At 41.2% G+C, this 22610-nt stretch overlaps 2 protein-coding genes across 2 annotated transcripts in view; one reads left to right on the top strand and one right to left on the bottom strand.

Annotated features, from left to right (window-relative positions):
* Window positions 1-578: 578 nt before the first annotated feature.
* Window positions 579-16844, top strand: HPGDS (hematopoietic prostaglandin D synthase; the record flags this gene model as incomplete). Its single annotated transcript, XM_080631631.1, has 5 exons — window positions 579-711; window positions 9994-10086; window positions 12652-12761; window positions 15909-16007; window positions 16680-16844. The coding sequence occupies 5 exons, from the start codon at window positions 579-581 to the stop codon at window positions 16842-16844; spliced, it is 600 nt and encodes a 199-aa protein (XP_080487757.1).
* Window positions 16845-19330: 2486 nt separating this feature from the next.
* The window catches only part of SMARCAD1 (SNF2 related chromatin remodeling ATPase with DExD box 1), a gene marked incomplete at its 3' end in the record, with an annotated part of 37467 nt that continues 34187 nt past the window's right edge, over window positions 19331-22610 (bottom strand). The window contains exons 22-25 of the mRNA XM_080635904.1: window positions 21653-21771; window positions 20497-20679; window positions 19689-19798; window positions 19331-19392 (exon numbers count right to left, since the gene is read on the bottom strand). Of these exons, the coding sequence (XP_080492030.1) occupies window positions 19331-19392; window positions 19689-19798; window positions 20497-20679; window positions 21653-21771 (474 nt within the window). The remainder of the gene's footprint in view (window positions 19393-19688; window positions 19799-20496; window positions 20680-21652; window positions 21772-22610) is intronic.

Genomic DNA, 22610 nt, shown 5'->3' with positions numbered 1-22610 from the left:
AGTTGTCAAATCAATTTTTTCTTCTAAAATAACTTGAGTTGATTGCCTATGCAACTAGGGTAATAGTTAATGAGAAAAATCACAAAGTTTGGCAATTCTTACGATTTGGTCTTGGATGAAGGTCTCCATAAGCAATAGAGGCTGAGCAAGGCAGGCTTGAGCAAAATTGCTATTCAAGACAACAGCTATTTTCTGTTACAATATGTGATTTTAGATTTGCACTCTGAAAAACTTTATAAAAATGGCCCAAATTTGCTGTCACCAGAAAAATAAAAGAAAGCGGAAAGTTCTTAATTATGTCCAAAAAATTCAAACCATCTTTCTGGAGATACACAAGGAGGAACTGCAGGTTTAACTGCCACTGACCACGTCTGAATATTGTGGTTGACAAATGCAGACCAAAAAGGCGTGAGTAATGCAATGATTGCAAAGTACAGCGCCTGATGTCTTACTGTAATATGTCCTTTGCATTGTACAAGCATGTGTTTCAAAAACAAGCATAATGTGCAATTTTGCAAATAGGAGTTGAGTTACTTATCTCTAAAAAAACACGATGCCTTCCCTTTCAGGGATCCAGCATGCCTCAGTACAAGCTGACATACTTCAATCTGCGAGGACGAGCAGAAATCAGCCGCTACCTGTTTGCTTATTCAGGCAAGAAGTATGAAGACCATAGGATAGAAGCAGCAGACTGGCCCAAAATCAAACCAAGTAAGTAGCATGACATTTGCGCCCGAAGCACAAATGCTGTCAAAAAAGCATAGCAAATGAAGAGGTACCAATATATTTCATGAGCAGAAATACACGTAATTCCTTTCTTTAATTAATTATATGGGCATTTTATTGTCTACACAGCCAAATGTCATTTCTGATGCTCTCACACAAGTCCAGATCCAAATTTTTAGACAATCTAAAATTACTTACTTGATACCAACCAGCTGTTCTTTTACTGCTTATCAATTCAGTTCAGCTTTTGTCTGTCTAAAGCTAACCAGATGAATGCTAATCTTCTCAGCTACTTTGGAGGATTTGGTCTGAAATATCACACTTCAGCCTGCACCTTGGTTTTAGAAAACCACACTGGAAATAATTGTCAAGAAGGACACCCCTTTGCAACCAGAAAGGTCTTCAGAGAGAGAAAGTGATGATAGAAAACAAAGAATGAAGTCAATACAGCAAAGAGAAAACAAAAGGATCAAAAGAGGTGCTAGAAAACAATTGTCCCTAAGAACAAGCCCTACCAGATCTTCTGAGAGTACTTCCGCATGCTGCTATACCCCATCCATTTCATGTTTTTTTAGTCAAAGTAACCTCTCTCCAGCTATTAAAGCTATTTGTTATTTCTGTTCCTTAAATGAGTCTCAGTTCAAACGAAGCAGATCCAGTTTGGAGACTGAGATATGAAATCAGAGCTATCTCTGTCTTAATTTCATGGATTTGACCTGGTTTTTACTAACAGGCTATGACTTTTCACATCCAAAATGAAGAACCTTTAGTTTGAGGAAAAAACACAAGGTGATTTCTGTTAATCAAGCATTGTGTCTTGACAGGTTTTCACATCATTTAATAAGCCCAGCCAGCAGGCTACCAAATTCTCGTAGGGTGCAGTTAAATTTGGTCTTTTCCCATAATGTTCACAGTGACCTGAATGACAAATACTCAAGCACCATTGCTCTCCAGGTGGCAGCTGAAGCCACCCATGGTGCCAAATCTGGAAAACACTGGCTAACAATCCACAGAGGGGAGTGTAAATGAAGCAGTGGAAACAGGGTATTATTTTTCAGTTAGGGATGACTGACTTCAGAAACCTCTTCTTTGTAAGAGCTTAAGCCTGTTGACCATGTGGTATAGCTTATTTCTCTCCCACTGCAATTCTCATGGAAGCAGGGTAGAAACTAAAAGTGAGATCAAGAATTCACTTGTGAAAGTGAGTTGAGGAGAGCTCTACATAGACCTTATTCATACTTGACTACACACGTATTCACACGTATACACACACCCACTTATGTCCTGAACCAAGGTTCAGATAATATTAGCCACGTATAACTCTATGTAGAGTTTTGCATACTGATTTTTAGGTAAGACAAATTAAAAAGGCAAAGCATATGTAGTCACAGGCTACAGAGGCATTAATATCCTAGGACAAGGTGCTCTAACAGCAGATGTGTCAGACAAGGAGAAGGTATTGCATCTCTCTGTGAATATTGATGATGTCCCTAACATCTGAGCCAGTGCAAAAATCCTTCCTATTAACTCACATCATAAACCTCCCAGTGAACCTTTGTATGTACAGCACTTTTCACTACAGTGTATGGCCATAAAAACACTGGGAGCAGAGGCACCCTAGAAATACTAAGACACACAGTTTGTAGCTGTATCTGCTGCATTAATGAGTGTTGGTTAAATCATTTAACCCTTGGGTGTCTTCGTTTCTCTTTCTGTGGAGTGAACAGTGTTAGCAAGTTTACCAAAGGTTAAGTGAGATTTTTCATTTTCTCTGCCGTAATGGCCTTTCACAGGAGCCTTTACCATGACTGATCCCAACATGAAATGCCGAAGCAGATAAGGAGTTTAGTAAAATGTAGGAGCTGCTGCTTTCAGGTTTGTGAAATCATCTGTGAAAAATCTATGTTGGCCTAGGAGTTCTTTGAATTTCAGGCTTCTGTAGACACCGAGGCAGTCAGTGGATGTGAAATGGAATGTATTTTACTAATTGACTGGGAAAACGTACACCTACAAATAGTTGGATGCATGCCTGAAAGTGCTATTACATCTCATACCAGGATGCTAAACTTCTACTTCTGGAAGGCTCCCTGAATCCTAGGTCAAGCACCAATGTAATGGTAGCATTTGCCACCAGTGGCATCCACACTGCAGACAATATGGAAGTTAAGAGGTTCCTCAACTAAAATAAGAATAAAGGTATCTTGTTTGCATGATTAACAATGTAATGCTGCTAAGAGAATCGCCTGGAGATCAACTAACTGACGACTGTCTCCTCCTTTGTGAAGCAATCATTAGTCATGGTATTTCCAGACAAAGTAATCTCCCACAGGAAAATCATTCAGCAAAACTCTGAATAAAAGGTAGCAACAGGGCTTTGCAGTAAACAACCTTACAGTGTACAAGACAACCAATAGCCACTGCCTAGTCTGCCATAAGGTACCTAAACACTGACTTGGCAGGCTATGGCTCGACACAAGAAATAGTTACCTCCTAGCTAGGGACTAGGCTGTATAGGGTTTGTGTCTTAATACCACAATATTGCATGCAGCAGAGATGAACCGTGCCCTGTAAAGGAAACAAACCACTTGCATTCTCCACTACCCTGAATTGGCAAAATGTGCTTCAGTTCCCCCTGTGGAGGCAGGGGCTGAAGAGGAAAAAGTCAGTCCTCAGGGAAGCAGATAGCAGGATCCTTGCCAAATAAAACCCCTCGATTACTGTTGTGTTCAACAGTAGATATGAAATGAGGGGATCCATCCAAGCCATTGCACATACCAGAAGCATAGCTCACTCTGCTGAAAGATCTTCTACACTACTATTATTCATATTCTGCATTCAGATCTTTCTTATGAAGATCAGGCTTCTTTTCCCCATTTTGCCTGGACTGGGTTTACTTCAAAAAGAAAAGAATTACAGTAGCAGATTCCAGCCATCTTATTCTGGTGAAAACAAAAGTGTATTTAGCAATCACAAGGGGAATTACAGCTCTATTTGATGTAACAGCAACTAATGTAATAGCAGTTTGGTACACCGCTTATTTTGCAACCCTCAAAAATAATTAAACATTGGTCCAATTAATTAAACTAATTACATAATTATATATTGAAGTGAGAGTAAGAAATACCTGACAAATTGCTATGCACATGTGCATACACCATGTTTGCGTTTACCCGTTTGCCTATGAAAGATCTAAACCCAGTTCTGACTTTAGAGTCTGCAAGTACAATATAATGTCCCTCTTTTTTAATAACTTCAAATATGATGAAATAGGATAAACTAAAAATTACTTAAGGCAGAAGTCTGGACAAGGAGAGCATGTCATGTTTTATGAGATACTAAGGGAGCAAACCAGAGAATTCAGATTTGCCTAAGAACACGAGGAGTCAGGTCTCTGCACAGAGGGTAGGTTTGCTTCATCGATTTTCACAAAACTAAAGTAAGGGTTTGCAACCAATATCACCTCCCAGCCAAAGCATCATACCATATAAACCAGAAAATAAATGCATAACATAACATCAATAAATAAAGTAGAAATCAGACTTGCAGCTGCTGAAAGTTTAATTTTGACCTAGACAGAAGAGTGTAGTGTGTTTTGCTGTTTGTTTTGGCTTTTTTCTTGTATTTGTTCCTCATGATCCAATTAAATATGAATGAAAAGGAAAAGCAGTTACTGTTAGTTTTCAAGGCAAAGGAGAACTTGTTTAGGCAGAGATATCATAGCAAGAAAAGCATGGCTGTGACATTTCTGTTCCCTCATCTTTGACCAAACCTGCTGCCTTACTATTGCATCCATCTAAGCTGCCTGACTGCAAAACCCTTAATTAATCAGGTTTTGAGGAACAATTAAATGCTTAAACACAGGCTGCTTAGCATCAAGGTTGTGGATGGTTTCAGTACAGGCAGGAGGAAGCATGGGAAAGAATAGGTCAGCTTGAGGGAAACAGAGGAACCTAAACTCACTTCTGGAAGCAAAGCTGAGTCAGAATAAGTGTGGAGAGGAAAGAACAGAGATGAGAATAATAATAATAATAATGATAATAATAATAATAATGAAGTTGAGTGGAAAAGGAAGAAAGAGCTAAGGGGAAGAGAAAACTAAAATTGTACCTGCATAGGGGTTCCTCACTGGCTAGGGGAGGACAGCAATGGAGAAGCATAGTACAGCACCAAGCGCTGATTTCTCCAAACCAGCAGCCCACCAGCCTAGCTGTGAGGCTAGGACAAAACTGTGCACAGCTGTGTTGTGTTTCCCCTCCCTGTCCTTGACGGATAAACTGGCTCACATGGACACCATCCACTGAGTCATGCCCAGGAGGATGAGCAAGGCCAAAGGGAAGGCCTGAACAACACTAGTGAGAACCTATAGGCATGCTACAATGTGAACAGTTATCACAGCCCTTAGGGACTTACTGGGATTGAGGCAATTTATACAGGTGTCCTTGTTTTTAACACACATTGGGCCTCATCTCCCCTGCTCAGCATCCAGCAGACTATATAAACATCACAGTTTTATTCACAAAAGCCAATCAAAACTAAAGTAAAGTAAAAAGAAATTCATCCAAATCCTGAACACTTCAAAGGTACTTCAGTGGGTCCTTCCTAAAATGAGAAGAGAAACTGCAGATCGGTCTGATGACTTATGCTCACCCTCTGTGTCAGTGTTTTCTTCATGGACAGTGTAAAGCCTGTGCAGATTTCATGCCGGCATTCAATGTTAAAACCATTGAATAACCAAGATAACATGAAAAGCAAGAATTCGCTCATGAAGTTCAACTTAAAGGAGCTAACTAACTTTTCTGGATAACTGACTTTAGTTATCCAAACCACATTCCTTTTAAAAACCCTGTTCCTCTTTTCAGTGAGTTTTCAATCTAAATCTGGAAATCAACACAAGCATTTGTAGCACCTTCTACTTCAAAGGCGCAGCAAAGCAAGCAGAAACTGAAAAGGAAAGGTCATCTATTTCATGCATGCCTGAGAAATGATGCTGTTTGTCCGATGACAGCAACAGTTTTTTTCTAGTTTTCCTCCTTCTTAAAATATATTTGCTCAAGTGGGAGTCAGAAACTCCGCAAGACAACACTGTTTTGAAAAGCATGGAAATGACATCCATATGCATACACAAGGGTATAAACTGACGTAAGCATGAAGCAGCCCTCTAACCGACCAAGATTAAAGAAAAACTAGTCAAGTGACATGCGTGTCCTTCCAGTCTGCACTACTCTGGCTCAACTGTTCATTCACGATTGCTTTCTGATACATGTTGTTTCATGACTTGCCCCCACAACCTCATTCTCCCCACTTGAGATCCCTCTCACACTCCAGTTTCGTGCGGCACCTCTTTCACTTGCTCGCCTAAAGCAGGAGCCTGGCAGGAAAGAACCTATCTGCTTTGCTCATCTGGAGTCACACAAACTGTCTCTTTCATCAAAACCATGTAAAAAATAGCAGGTTTGATACAATACTTATACACATGGCACATTTGGCCATGCCCAGAGGTTTTTTGAACATAGGTTGTCAATGAGCAGAGCTGGGGTGAAAAGCACCACAGGAGACTCAAAGCAAGCCACAGAAACCTATATTAATGACTTTAAGGGTAACGGCTCAAATTTATGTACAGACATATGGCTTTCTGTTGTGCACAGGGAGCCCTTGTGTAGATGGCTGCGGCTTTTGTCACACTTCAAGAAATGGGCTACCGGCAAGGTGTCTACAGACCACACTGAGGTCATTTGTTAAACCCTGACCTTGCCTCCAGCAATCAAACTGCACCCATCCAGCCTGAAGGCTCTTTGCATCCTGCTTTAGGATGAACTGTGTGATACAAATCCACCCTTCTCTTCTCCACTTAGCAAAGGAAGTCTCAAGTTTTCACAGGGAATCAGTCAATCTCCTGGTTTTGCTACGAATTTATCAATACAGGAAGTTGGTTTTTTGAGTTACAAGAGCAAAGACGTATTTCACTGCAGGTTACTAAAAACTTTGGTCTTGATACGTGAATTTTGGATAATAAAGCTTCAAAGGCAAAGAGATTTCCCCCCTTCCCCAACTTTTCCAGATTGAAAATGCAACTTTATAAGCCATTATACCTTTTTGCACAAGAGAGAAGAGAGGTACTATAAATACTTTCTGCTCCTTGACTGTTCTTTGCTATTTTCTTCAGCTGTAAAGCAGCCTGGGTATCTGCCATGCTTTCTGGTGTGCAAGAACAGCACACCCTGAACCCAAGAAGAAACAATGATTTTTACAATGATCTGCACAGCACAAGTGCGCATAAGCACTGGCTTATGTTCAAATCACAACTTTTTTCCTTTTTTCTTTATGAGAAAAATTCAAATGGCATTCTGAACACACAAGAAAGGAAGGAACATCTCCCATTTACCATCTCTTATGCTTAAGATAATCCATTGTTTAGTAATGATGGCGATAGATATGCTGCCTCTTAGCAAAAAAACCCCAAGCTTCATTATAAATCGAAGCATAATGACTTTTGGAAATTAAAGTTGCATGGGACAATGTGCAATAAAATGTGCTCTCATTTATTAATTTTAGACTTTCATTATGAATCATGCAAGTGTATGAATATTTGTAATGCACACAAAACAAAGCTGTATTTGTATTTTTAAGTGTAAACTCAGTTTCTTTTCCAGGAAAGAGTAACCAGATCTTAACGAAAATAGCTCAGCACTGAGGAAGAAGCGTTTTGTAGGTACTAGTCATGTTTTCGAGGAATGAATAGCAATTCTCTTTAATTCTGTCAACTACTAGGAAAAAAAAGAAGTGAATCCAGAAATGGTCAGATTCCTGAGAAACAGAATATGAGAGATAACAACCACTTTGCGACCCAAGCTGCCTTTCACACCTTGATCCATATTCCTCAACTGTCAAAAAGATGCCTCCCACCTTTTGCTGTAAAGGTTTCTTAAGAAGTAATGCATCTACACAAACAAACCATCTTTCATTTTCCTTGTTGCAACTGATAAAGTGAAACATCAGACAGAGTTGTGGCTCTTAGACTTTACCCTGTATGTAAACACAGCAGAAAATCGTCTATTCAGTTTCGAGATTAAGCAACCATAGTTTCCCAACCTGAGCATCAATCGTCATTTAGACAGTTATTGCCACAGAGGTTGGCTTAGTCACTGGCTTAGTTGACCTAGCCAAAGCTGCATCAGCCTGTGGCACTCCTACAGGGGCCTCTGAAAAGGCTGGTTAAGTCTGTCAGGGGCGGCTGCTATTGCTCCTGAGCTGGATGCACTTTTGCTGTTACCTCTTGCCAGACATTGGTGTACAGCCCTGTGTGGTCTGGGGATCTGAAGTTGGCTGTAGGCTAGCCATGCTGGCACCTCCAGCAGTCACGCACGCTCTCATCCCCTCTACTCACACTTGCTTGAAAGATGTGCTGGTACCCTGCATAAGCAAATGTTCCTTCACAGCTCTGTGGCTTTGGAGGCTTCTGAGCTTCGGAGGCTCAGGGCACTTTGAACCATTAATCCACAGCACAGAACCAAGGCTCTTTTCATTTTCACAACCAGAAAGCTTTTCAGTTTAGCCTTCGACAATGCATCATTTTCCCTCTGGATTCTCAGTAAAGCAATACATGGACTTGCCAGGGCCTTGCTGCTCGCTAGATAATAAACATGCGAAGTTTTCTGTGCAACATGTCTATTATCATTTCAATAACAAGTAGCAGTACACATTTTCTCCCTGGGGTACAGCAGCTAATGCTCTTTGAGCTCTCTTGCTTCTTCTAGTCATCAGTATCAAAATTTATACTTCACAGTGTGCTAAACTTAAGAGGGACAAAATGCACCATGAGTAGTGTGTTCAGATGCAAGGGGAAAAAATTGCACAGAGAAGTCCTGAATATCTTATGCAGCTGCCAAATTCATTTTGCAGATACAGATTTGGCATCTAAGGTCTTGTAACTGATGTGATTCACACGCTGCATGCTAAACGACAGAGCCGCGTGGCAGTGTTCATCATTGATGAAGTCATCTTGCTAAACACAACACAAACACGTGAGGCTTCATTATTTATTACTTTTTATTAAGAACTAAAAACCACTCAGGGAGTAGAAGTGTCATTCCATCTGTCCCATAAAGACAGTTCTCCTGGAAAGTTCTTCACACGTTTCCAATGGTCAACATGCTCATTTTTCTGCTACTGCCCTTTTACAGTCTTAAGATGAGCATACATAAAGTGCAATCCAGATGAAAATCAGGTACAAAGCATTTGGCTGTGACCAGCACTTGCAGTCACATACTTGGAATTTATGAAATAACATTCCTTGAAATGCAGAGATTTAAAGTTCCGATGGTGAACAGCACCAGGTTCCCATGAGCAGATTTCACTACCCTAAACACTACAGTTTTTCCCAGCTTAAGCTTTGCTCAGATGTTCCAGCCCAATTTGATACCATGCCAGCAGCTTCTCCAAAGTGTAGCAAAACAGCAGTCCAAGTTTTCATGTACATTATGCTACTAAATTAATAGCTGAAAAGTATGATTGATTTCTTATCTCAAACTCTCTTACAGATATCCATGATCTTACAGATATCCATGACAGCTGCTTAGTTTGTCTTCCCCTAATCTTGAAGTCCGGGGGCTTCTTCTCTATGAGGCTTCTCCCCCATGACTTCTCCATTCAAGCCAAGTCAACTAAATTTGAGTATCTTAACATTTGTGGTTCAGTATGGAGGATATATTTGTCTCTTGGTGATGACTGTCAAGTGAAATGTCTTGTCACAATGTAAGTTCTGAAATGCAGATACTTCTCTGAATCACTGCTGCTGAATTTAAAACAAGTGTAAATGGAAAAGCACCTCTGTAGTCTTTACCCAGTCTTTTATTTCATACCCCCCATGTGGATCATGCAAATCTTCAGTAGTACTTTGCTTAACCTTAGCAGTCACTCTCCTGGGGAGGAAAAAACAGGGAAGTGAAGGAAAAACCCAGATTCTACCGGAAAGTTTCCCTGCATAAAGAATTTAGGATACGTAGGGGCACATTCAGTCTTTACAGCACAAGCCTAGGAAATAGGAAATGCAGTACTTGGTTTTTACTCTATAGTTGCCTTCTGCAGTGTGATCTGGTTATATCCTCAACCTTAGTTCTCTTCATTTTAGTCCATGTATTTCCATACAGAAATACTGTTAAGTGCTATAACAGTGCCTAAGTGGTAGAAGTGCAGCTATCACAGACTCCCACCGTTAAGGGCTGTGATTTAACTTTTGGTTGTTTTTTCTTTTTTGCTTTCTCCTCCAAGCTATCCCATTCGGCAAAATCCCCATTCTGGAAGTAGACGGAGTTACCATTCACCAAAGCCTGGCAATAGCAAGATACCTTGCCAGAGAATCAGGTAACACATTTGACTATTTTCGTGGTCTGTTTTGCACCCACCTTTAAAGCTCAGGAAAAATACACTAACAGCAAAAACAGAAACAAGCCAACAGCTTGTCAAGCCCAACCAAGTAGAAGTCAACACCAACGTGGCAATAATGGTACTAGGGCTTTTCCCAGGCACAAACAGCTAATAGTTATCTGATTCTTGTTGCATCCATAGTTTGTCAGCACCAAATGCTGACCACAGAAAAGCAACATATCATACAGGATGCTTTTAGAGGTGCCACTCAAAGACTGAAGGTTTTAAAAAGCACTGTATGGTGGCATGCCCGTGTTCAGTGGCCTTCCTTACCATTATTTGGTGCCAATTTTGCTGACTGGGTTGGGGCTGCTGTCGTAATCCTGATGAGATCTCAGGCTGTATCCCCTTGCAGTTCCAAGGTCAGAAAGAAGAAGTAGAGCAAGGCATATTGCTAGGATGCTGTGTGACAGGGTTTGGAGTCACTCAAAGGTCATGTAGAAAGTAAAAAACCAGACAAAAAAGGGTTCAAAGTGACAACCCATATTGTGAAATGCTATGCTGTTCAGAGCCAAACTCAGGTGGCTCAGCTCCATATCTGCACTGTGTGTAAAGTGCCTACAGAAGAACTCAGAAATTTCCCATTAGGTCTGATTGAGTTTCCTCGCTGCATACAATACCTGGGGTGTGGGCTTACTTCTCCAGACAATGAGTTTTACTCATGTGTCACTGAATAACACAAAGCAGGAACCTGTGGCTTCCCTGAGGCTCTCAGGGCAGTTTCCCCTGGAGTTAAACTTTGAGCTGCCAGTCTAACCAGAAAGAGCAGGAGAAGGAGGTTTTGGAAGCATTAGAAATGATCACAGTCAGCAAACAGAACACTGAAGCAGATTTAGGCAACAATTCTGAGCTGCAGAGAGATTAGATCAGATAGTGACATCACTTGTATCTTTAAATACTTACATGTTAGGGAAGTACTGAAGCGAGTAGATAAAGTGATATGACTTAGTAATGCAAGTAATCAAAGAGGGTAGTCAGGGCTTGCTTTAGGTCAGCAAGCTGTCATTCAAAACCATCTGCAAAACTGCTCTGGCTGAAGGCAGATGTGTTCATGGTGTGCTGAACATCAGCAAACTGCTAACTGGGACTGAGAAGTGAGTACTATCCTACTTTTTTATACTCTGAGCAAAGAGGCATAACCCACCTATCAAAATGTCCCTCATTTTGCAACTCAGGAAACAAGCAGAAGTGCACAGGGCTATTCTTCAGGGCACAGCACGTCTGCAATACTGTGTTCCTGCTGGTTTCCTCCATCCATGATACAATCTACTACTTGCAAGAGAAGGAAATTATGAGCATCCACATGGTAATGGAAACGGATGGGAAAACCTGCCTTCCTCTCACGCTTCCTCCCTTCCCACCTCCTGATGGGATGCTGATCTGGACCTGTGCTCTTTTTACAGTCTGGATTTCTAACTTGGGCATTCCCATCAGCTTGCAACAGCCACAAAAGCCAGGGTTCTGGAGCACATTCAGACCATTCTGGTCTCCTGGCAGTGTTAGTCACACTGTCAGCTACAGCAACAAGAAGAGCATGCATGGAAAGGGAAAGAAGTCTTTTCAGCTTCATAGTCAAACTTGCTAGTCCTGCCATTAAGTCTGCATACATGTCACCAATCCTTTAAAATTAAGAAACAGCATTTTTCAGTGCCCATCACCAGCAACTCTTTACTGAAGTCTCACGGAATTTGATGCCCAAAAGGAGAAGGACACCTCTCACCTGCAAGAGCATATTGTTTCAATAGGAGATGACTTGGAAGAGGATGGGTATATGGTTTATGGGAAACACAGAGCTTACAAATGAGTCTTAAAGAAGAGAGGAGGAGAAAGATGACCTGAACATGCACAGAGGTGAAAGTGTGAACACCGATCTGTGAAAGGAAAGTGAGGGGAAAAAATAGCAGCATTAAGAGGGCTGCAGGCAAGCCACAGGACAACAGGGGAGGAAACCAGATTTGTAAACAAGACAAACTTAGGCTAAGGTGTCTGATTACAATGAAGTGATCAAAAGCAAGCAGGATGTCACAAGAAGATTCTAAATGGGCTGAATGAGCAGAAGAGAGGGAAAGTGAATCAGACTTTCGCAGAAGCAGGAAATTGTGTTGACCAAGAGGGAAAGACCATGAGATGGAGAAAGACATTGAAAGCTGGGATAGGAAAAGATTAACAGAAAAGAATTAGTGCTGAGCCTCACTGAATGTGCTGGGATAGAGGAAGGCAGAGAGAAAGATGAGGAAGCAGGAGTCAGGGTGGGAGTTCAAGTGATGAAAAGAACAACCCACTACCTTAGATGGCTGTATGAGGCTGGAGGGGGGAAAAGCAAGGGTAGATGAGATTGCACCTAGAAGCAAGGAGTCAAATGCATGTTGTTAGCATCAAAAGCCCCCTAGAGAGTATATATAGATATTGAAATGTTCACAAAGAACAGAGTTTACCTTTGAGGTATCAGAAATTCCCTTTGATGCTGTCTCTAACTTCCCTTCATATGCTTGCTTCCCACAGGTCTGGCAGGCCAGACACCTGTGGAACAGGCGCTTGCTGATGCCATTGTGGACACCATTGATGATTTCATGACACTGTTCCCTTGGGCAGAGAAAAACCAGGATGTGAGAGTAAGACAATCACTAGTTTAAACAAAACATACCACATAGGGCATGACTCCATACCTGAGCACCTCCACTGGAGACACTGCGTGTGTCAGCCCCTGGGTCCATCACCTCATCTCAGCAAAGCTGAGCTAAAGAAGCTCTGTATTTCTTCCTTGAGGATAATCCAGCCAAGGCTTTCTGCTCCCTCCCACCTTCTCCTTCAGATTTTTTTCCACCTTTGGTGGAAATAAGGCCATCAAGGGCGCCATATGTGCATACATCAAACTGCACTTCAAAGGGGAAAGACAGGACACCACCCTAGCCAACACCATGCAATACCTGTATCATGTTGCAAACAGACTAAGCTTGAATCTTTTTCTTTCTGCTAACTCAACAAGATTAACAGCACCATCCCATCTTCTTTCTGTGCTTCTGCTCCTTGATTTCTTGTGGAATTTTAATAAGTATCAGTCTTCAATAACGTCAGCTGCCAGGAACAAATGCTTTTCAATTACTAGTAATGGGTGCTGCTAAAAAGAGGAGGTACCACATCCCTCACTGTCGCTGCAGCCTTGCTCTTCAGACCCCCGTGGCCCCTCATTGGTCCTACGCAGTGCCTCTGCAGATACTGAGACCAGGCTAAAACGCTGCCACAGCTGATTCAACACACAGTAATGGGCAAGTCCTACAGCATTTGGAGCTGGTTTCGACATCAGTCCAGTTCTTCTCTCCAAAGCTCCAAGTGCAAGCATGCAGGTCAGCTGCTGGGGGAAGAGGATGATGAGTGAGTTAACTCCTCTGTTACAGTGGCTCTGAAGTGAGGAGATGACCTGATCCCTTCAGGAAAGCATAACAACAGGTCCCACCATTTGTTATGGGTGCAGCCACCTTCCATTTGTCAAGTTCCATTCAAAGTTAAGGGTAGATTTAGGTTAGGTATTAGGGAAAAATTCACTATGAGGGTGTTGAGGAGCTGGCACAGGTTGCCCAGAGAAGCTGTGGCTGCCCCATTCCTGGCAGTGTTCAAGGCCAAGTTGGACGGGGCTTTGAGCAACCTGGTCTAGTGGAAGGTGTCCCTGCCCATGGCGGGGGGGTGGGGGTGGAACTGGATGAGCTTTAATGTGCCTTCCAAACCAAACCATTCTTATGATTTTGGAAACCACAAAATATTGCCCCAAACCAATAATAAATAATGAAACAATATGAAAGTGCTCTGAAAACTTGCAGGTGAAAATCTGAGAGAGTATTTGGAGAGTTTAGTGTTAAAAAAATATGAATTGCTTAATTTCCTAGTGATTTCCTGAAGTTTCTTAATTTGGGTAGGGGAGGTTGACTCATGATTTTTAATCATTTAGGAACAACCACAATATTGCTGACGTGCTAGTGTAGAAGCAGCACTACTGCTACTCCTTTACAAGGAAACTCCCATCGTAACGCCTGCGTGTGTCCCAGCTCATGGTGAAGCACTTCTCCAAAATAATGACCCAGACCGTGTCACCATCGGTTAAATTAAAGGAGGAGAGAGTTCTCAGGAAGCCCTTGTATGCCTGTACGCACGTATGCAAGCAAGTGTTTCTGGGCCAAGGAAGATCAAGAAGCTTGCTTGCTGGGAATCGATTTTCCCCACTGTTAGCTGTTCTTCCTCTCTCCTCCCGGATCCACTGCTACCACCTTGTGGTAGGAGTCCCGTCTCATGGTCTCATAAAGACAGATAGAAGTAATTTACACACGGGAGTCAGAAAATTTCTCCTAGACAAGTGTTTACAGGAACACACATCCCTTAGAGAAACATGAAAGGATGCATTATGCTACCTGGCCAGTACGAAAGAGAAAACCAAGCAAGGTAAAGGAAGCAGAGGTGGATGCTGCCTGTGGAAGCTCCCCTGGTGCCAGGACAGAGTCTCCCTTCACCTACACCCCTCATAAAAAAACTAAAGCTGGCACTGCAGTAGCTTTGTCATGCCTTACTGGAGAGCTCCAGGGTTGAGACAAGAGTTCCCGCCACTCCAGAAGGTGGATCCTGGTCCTGTCCCCGCCAGTGTCACTGGCTGACTGCATACTTCCGTAGTTGAGGATAATTACTGTCATGATCACACCTGAAGCAAGCGACACTTCACACTAAACCATGTCACCCAAGGCTCTGTCCAACCTGGCCTTGAACACTGCCAGGGATGGAGCATTTACTAGAAGTACTAGTAGAATTTACTAGGATTAACCAGTTTCTCTCTCTAAAAGAAACAGCTAACCCTTTAAAAGCAGCCTTAAAACTTCCTGCTGTGGGGAACAGCTAGCAGAGAAACACCACCATACACAACCTCATCCTTCATCCATTAACACAGAAGTAATAAGGCCCATACCCTTCAGCGCAGACTTCAGCCTTTAAAAATGTATTTTAACCACCTCAAATCTCATTGCTGTGAAGACAAAAAAAAAAAAAGGAGAATAACCTGCTAACAGCAAAGTCGAAAGATAAACCCAGCAAAAGCTCAAAACCCAGGTTACACATCTCACATGAGAATGGCTGATAGCTGACCAGCATCTGACAGCACACAAAGACTGAGCTTAAGGGATTCTGGAAACCTGAGACCCTGTGCACTAGAAAGCATGGCATCCAAGAGTCACCAAAAAGACCACGAGACATTGAATCTGTTTTATAGATGGATTCTTCCCAAATCTATGGCAGGGCTCCCATCTTGGTGCAGCTGGGTGGCTGTTAGCACAGGTAAACAAGCAGCATCATCCCACACCTTGTGTCTCAGCATCCAGGAGCTCTCAGCTGTGCAATAAGGGAGCAACTGGGGCTTAAGCCATGGCTCACTGAGCCGGAAATGCTGTGTTTTGAGCATTTAAGCCACTTCATGGGCAATTACTTCAGCTTTCCTAAGTTCTGTAGTGCCCCATTGCAAGTATCCAAGTGTATCCTCTGCATTTCTTCACTTACCTTAGATAATTGCAGTTTGCTGTATTGATCCTCACTTGGATGTTAACACATTCCTTCTTCCAAAGAGAACTGGCCATTCTCTGAAGTTTGGGGTAGACTAAATGATTTCATTGTCCCCTTTTTCAGATGTTGGCTTTCTCTTTCACAAGTAAGAAACGCCCAAAATTCAATTTTGGGGACTACTGTCCTTCTGCATTGTCGTGCATCTTTGTGTTTTGTTCATTCCCCAGAAACAAGCATTTGATGATATCCTCACGAACAAAGCACCCGAGTTACTGAAAGACGTGGATACTTTCTTAGGGGATAACACCTGGCTGGTAGGGAAGTCTGTAAGTATAGTTTTCATTTCTCTATTCCAATCAGGTTGCCAGAAAAATAAATTCATTGACTACTGTTGAATCTCTGGATTTCATGCCAGCCCATGGAACAATTCTCCTCCCTCTTGTAACTCTTTGTTATTACCAGTACACCATCGGTCACTCGATTGCAAAGTGAAAACTGTTTTCTGTACTATTAGAGAAGTGAGGTAAACCAGGACTAGGATCAGCATTTTCTAAACCCGTTTAGAAGTATGTTGACAAAAAACATTATAAATGCCTTTGTACTGGTCAATATAGACGGGAGTTTAGAACCCCGCTTATCACTGGCCAGTTTATAGGACAATATGAAAATAACTCTGTGAAAATGTAATCCGCTTTTTTACCCAAAACTGCTCGGAAACTAATCAAAACACTTCTCGGCAGCACAGTTTCAGCAGGGAAGATTAATATTATAATGCAAGTAATATTCATAGCAAGGGCTTTATTTAACCAATTTTTACTTAAATCAAGCCTTGCACCGCAACCTAATTACACGTTCTATAATTATAGGCTTAAAAAACCCCTTACACAAACCAGATCAACCCACGTTTCATTTCTGCAGTTTGCTGATACTATCAGTAGCAGTTACATCTTTTGAGATTACCAAGTAAACTTTACTGCTTTCTCTCCCATTTCCACCAGGTAACATGGGCAGATTTCTACTGGGATGTGTGCAGTACGACACTTCTGTCCTGCAAACCTGACCTGGCAGACAACTACCCCAGGCTGCTGGCTCTCAGGGACAGAGTGCAAGCACTTCCAGCCATTGCAGCCTGGATCCAGAAAAGACCCAAGACCATAATGTAGATCAGCTTTTTAGACTGGAAAATACAAATGCATGTTTAGTTTTCAATACAACAAACTTCCTAAGTTATTGATTTTAGAATCATTTAAATTAATTTCAGATGGGTAGGCTACGCCAAATCAAAATCTACCACTTGCATCCATTTATAGGAGACTAAAAAGCTGATTTAGTAGAGTAAAGCCTGAGGGAATAGTATGGTTTCAACCACATTCTCCCCACTAATAAAGTGCTTGATCAACCCGATTTATGTCCTGTCGGATCTCAGAAGATGAATAAACCTTCCTGGAGAGATGCAATCTCAACAATACTTTGTTTATTGCAGACTCCTGCTCTGGAGGAAAGCAGGGTAATTAGCAGAGAGGATAAAAAACCCCAAGACCTGCTTAGTCAACAGACTTCAAGCTTCTTAAAGCACTTTCTTTAGCCTCTTTGAAACGTATGCTGGGCCACGGAAGAAAACAACCAACCACCAAAAGCCCAAATCAAACAAAAAGCAGCGGCACAGCTGAGGTGGTACCCACACCAGTGCCCATTCTCCATGAGCACACCAGCTGCAAAAGATTCAGCAGCTACCTCTTCCACTAAGGAGAAGACAAATTGGTGGGGGGCAGTGGTGGAAACCAGGTTTAGAATGAATGAATGAATGAATGGTTGTTCTGGCACTGGGGTAAACAGGTAGGTGGAAACCCTGGCAAAGCGGAGGGTTGTAGATGCAAGTGGTTTATACAAACTCAAGGGGAGACAAGTGCTTGCAAGAGGACCCCACTGTGTGGTGTAAGCAGATAAGCCAAAACAAACTTGAGCAATCCTCTTGGCTGAAAATGGCCACTGCTGGGAAAGTGTTTCCCTTCACACTTGCTTTTCCCTCTCACCATATTATTTCATTGAATCATATAAGTAACACCGATCAACCACTAACAGTTCAGAGACAAACAGGTAATAGCACAACTGAAAGCAAGGTCCAGTCTTTTGCTCATCCCAATGTGGCATCTTCACCTCCTTTCCAATTCCTTGCATGCTTTGTTCTACCTCTCTAGAGATTTTTATTTCTTCAGCTCCCGCTCACTTCTTCAATAGACTACAGATAGCTGCATTATGTCTTTTTTTCCCTGTACATCTTTCCATGCAGACACAGAATCACAGAACAGTTGAGGCTGAAGGGACCTCTGGATGGCATCTGGTCTGAACTCCCTGCTCAAGCAGGGCCACCTACAGCCAGCCGCACAAGACTGTGTCCAGACAGCTTTTGAGTATCTCCAAGGATGGTGACTCTACAATCAAAGATCCCTTAAGAGATTGTCTAAGGAGTAACCACTCCTCAGCCAGACTACATTAACCGATATATATCACACGTATCACATACCACACCGTAACACCACACAAACTACTGAGCTCTGCACAGAGCACACAGCAGGTGAGACTTCAACAGCTGTGACAATAAGGACTTCCCCACACTTTGCCTTTTCCCAGCTTCTAAAAAAGCAGCAGTCTTAAATCTTAAATACTCCTGGGTTCAAAAGACTGAATTTCAGTCTCTTCCTCTGTCCAAGGAAATGGACATCCTTCTCTCCTACCTCCTCAAATCACATCCTTGCCAGGAGATTATAAACTTCGGGTGAAGGCACACCTCACCACTGATAGCACTGAAGCTCTTCATTTCACTGAGATAAATTAAAAATTCATTGAAACTTCCAGAGAAGAGCAAGAAATGCGCTTTGCGTTTAAGGCATTTCACTGTCAGAACACAGATCTGGTATCTGCATCAAGGACTGACAAAAAACCCTGCAACCTGGATGGAAAGTCCATTTGGCAGGAATTCTGCTTTTATAATCAGTATCCTTAAAACAACTGTGATTGGTGAATGATGAAACCTTAGTAATTAATTAGTGCTGGATAAAGCCAGATCAGTTCAAATGGAACATTTCAGCTAGTTTGAAAGCTATTTGCTTTATAAATGCAAATTATTCCCCCTCTCCCCTTCCCCCAATAACCACAAAATGAAACATTTGGTTAACCTGTGGAATTTTATTTGAGCAAGTTGATACAAAGCCAGAATGATACGTCAAACAACTCGTGACTAGGTGGAACGGACTCGAGCATTGTCAAATAAGGCACATATAAAAAAATCTATATGTGTAATCCAGTGAAACTGACAGTTTAAATATATATATTTGGAGGTAGAAATAATTATAAAAATACTGACAGATCTAAAGCAGTAGCAGATTTATTGAAATGATGACTACACAGGTCCCTATTCTGAAAATCTGTAAAAGATGTTTTTTCAGCATCCAATGTTGGCACATTTGGGCCATTAATATTCTTAAGCATTAAAAGAATGCTATTGGCATTAAAAATTTTCATCAACATGAAATAATTATAATAATAATAAGCTACAAAAAGTTATAAACGTACATAAAACTCAAGTTAATCAGAAATGTAGAGTCCATGGAGTAAAGTATCACCTTCTTCCTCGAATTTCACAGCATATTTAGAGACCTAATGAAGCTTTTAATAGCATGGCTATATCCGCTGGAATGCTTCCTTCTTCTCCTAGGGAATAGGAACAAGGGTTAGTAGAGCTCAAAATGTTTCACACAGACAAAAGTCTAGATCCCCAAACCTGTATGAAATCCTCTACTTGTAAGAGTCTGTCATTGATTTGTGTGTCAGACTCACACGGACTGCCTGTCAAACTGCACAATCACCAGCACAAATACATCTTATTTAACATGGGGCAAAAAAAAAGCTTGTCCGCATCAAAAACTTTTTTTTCCTCTTTCTCAGAATAATACATTGCAACAACCTTAATTCACTTAAGTGGACATCATTACTTGCAAGAGACTTACCTGAATCTGCTGCAGTCATATCTTGTTCTAACTTCAGTTTTTGCTCGCTGATTTTGAGCATGTATTCTTCAACAGTCCCCTTACTGATTAGCTTTATGACTTTCACTTCCCTGAAAACCACAAAATAGGATGAATCAATTTTTACAGTTTCTTTGGATTAGTGTAAAAGGGAAGGGTGCTATGCCTTTGCTCAGCTCAGTTTAAAACAAGGAGGAAATGAACAAAAGGGCAATAGAAAAAGCTTCTGGTTTTTCTGTCTGGACCAACTGTGCTCTGCACTGCCAGAAAACTTGTTTTCTCCTGCACTCCAGTCACCACAAGTCTGGGCTGTCACCAAAATTTCTATTAACAGAAACAACTTAACTTCCCTCTCATGCTATACTACACAAATACCAGTTATTAAATGTGTTTTATTTCTCACATCAGCTTATTCTGACAAAGGACTCTAAAACAGTCCATGGTTTCACTCTTCAGAGCTTAGAAGTCTCCCAAAGAGAAAAAAGAGCTCTGCCAAACAGTTTCAAAGACCTGAGATCTGCCTTGAAATAGTTCTTACCACCACAAATTCGAGGATTATAGAGAATTTGTGAGTTAGAGAACTGGAGAAAAAATAAGGAGAGAATGTAAATAAAGTTTATTCTGGCCACAACATGTGCTGAGACACAATTACCTAGCTCCCACACAATCCAGAGCTGGTTTACAAATCTCTGCTTAAAAATGACCTTTTAATCATTAAATATTGTTCTTTTAGCCTTCTTTGAGAACATGCCTCCAAGAAAAGTCAAGCATTACAATTAAAAAGTCTTACCTTGTCTGTCCTACTCTATGGCATCGGTCTTCCGCTTGTTTGTCATTGTACGGGTTGCAGTCAATGTCATGAAGAATAACAACATTTGCCGAGGTCAGATTAATTCCCAATCCACCCGCTTTGGTTGACAGGAGGAATACAAATATGTCGTTATTGTTATTGAACTCATCTATTAGATGTATCCTGCAGAACACAAGAAAACATACATGAAGCCAGAGAAACCACTACACTGGCTCCAGAGTTGAATACAGTAGTTAGGATGATGATCTTCTGAAAGGGAGGAGAGTAGCATTGCAAAGCAGCCCAAAACTACAGATGTTATGCAGAAGGAAAAAGGGTACCAACAGTCCTCAGCAGTGACCAGAGAAACATAAGCAGAATGACAGATCAATAGCAAAGAATGAAAAGAGGGTTGGAAAGATTTTCAATGATCACAGAACACAAAGAGCAAGTTGGAGGACAAGGGAAGGTTGAAATACATGAAGCAAATGGTGAGGGGGGAGGAATTTAGCTTCATGATTGTCTTCTGTACTAATTGCATATACAAGGGAAGTAACAGACATCAGCTGTAAGTGGGAAGTAATACCACAGCAGTAACAAGGAGTAACAAGGGATTTTTGAAATGAAGAAAAGAGCATCTAAGAAACATTAAAAAAAAAAAAAAATAAAAATCAGGAAGCAGCAGAAAACCAGCACACCTCAAAGAAAAGCACTGCACTACTTTTAGCTGCAAAGGACAGAGTAAATGGTTTGTCCTAGAGAAACAAATGGGTTTGTATGCCTATTGTAACAGATATACACTATACTTCCAAGGAAAAGATATACAAGTGACCTTTTCTCATGGCAAGCTGTACAGAAGCAAATCATACACACCATGAACTGCTGAAGACTAAAGTTTTGAATTTTGGTGGCTGAGATTGTAACCCAACCATCTAAAACTCACCTTTCTGCCTCATCCTTACTAAGGCGATCTGAAATCAAGCATAAGCCCTCAGTTATACACAACCTCTTCTATAGTTAATGGCCAGTGACCACAAAATTCTACACATTGCAAAACCAAAGCAAGGGTTTTAAGTCACACACCCTTCTCTTCCCTCCCCTCCCCATTCACACATCTATTTTTTTCCCTCTCATCTTCAGCAAAAAAGTCACATACCGGTCAGAAATCTGTGTTTTTCCATCCAATCTTAAGTATCTATGTTGCTTTTCTTTTAGGAAAATTTCTAAGATATCCAGCATCATAGTAAATTGGCTAAACAATACAACTCTGTCTCCCTGGAAACGACAAAGTGAAACAAAAGTTTTAAAACACATCAATTACAGACAACTAACTACACAAATACTTTATTAGTGCAAATATGTATGCATAGTTGATTTTTGAATCCCTATTTTCTGAACTAAAAGGCTCTGCTGAAATGCAACAAGTCAGGACCAACTTTAAGTGAAGGCATCATATCCCGTACTGCTGCTGCATTAACCCACCTTTTATCAGCGCAATTTGTTTTCTAGATACTTTGCACTTAGGTGACTCAAGCAATCTAGAAATCACATGTCACACGCATAAATGACAGATCTACTCCCTCTATAAACATAAAGAAAATATTTTCATTAAAAACTTAAATTTAAGCTATATTCCATACAGGATTGACTAGCAGCACCCTTTTGTCTGAAATAATCAGACAGATGCACAGCAAACCCTTGTGCAAATTCAGGACACTCTGAAGTACTATGGTACATGCTTATTTGTAACATAAGCCAGCCTGAATCTGTGAGTCAAAGCAGTGACCTCATCTTATCTTTACACTTGCTTAACACATGCGTGATTATTTTAATGTAATACAGACTTACTCAAATGACAAAAGGTCAAAGTTAATGAGCTATGAAAATAATGCTATCCCTATGTAGATTGAGAAGTAGTGTTAACTTGGGATGACTATTCTGAAACTTGGGAAAATGGGAAAGCTTATTTCAGCTGTCTCTAAAGGGATGCGCATAGGCAGGTTTGCACATTAAAAGCTGTAAGCATTGCTTTGCAATGCTGCACATGCACTAAAACACATTGTAATACTCCACAGAAAAGCAACAGGGTTGCACATACAGCTAGTTAATTTGAC

The sequence above is a fragment of the Psittacula echo genome (assembly GCF_963264785.1).
Source record: "Psittacula echo genome assembly, chromosome: 1".
Taxonomy (NCBI): Eukaryota; Metazoa; Chordata; class Aves; order Psittaciformes; family Psittacidae; genus Psittacula; species Psittacula echo.
This window is presented reverse-complemented; position numbering and strand designations above follow the sequence as displayed.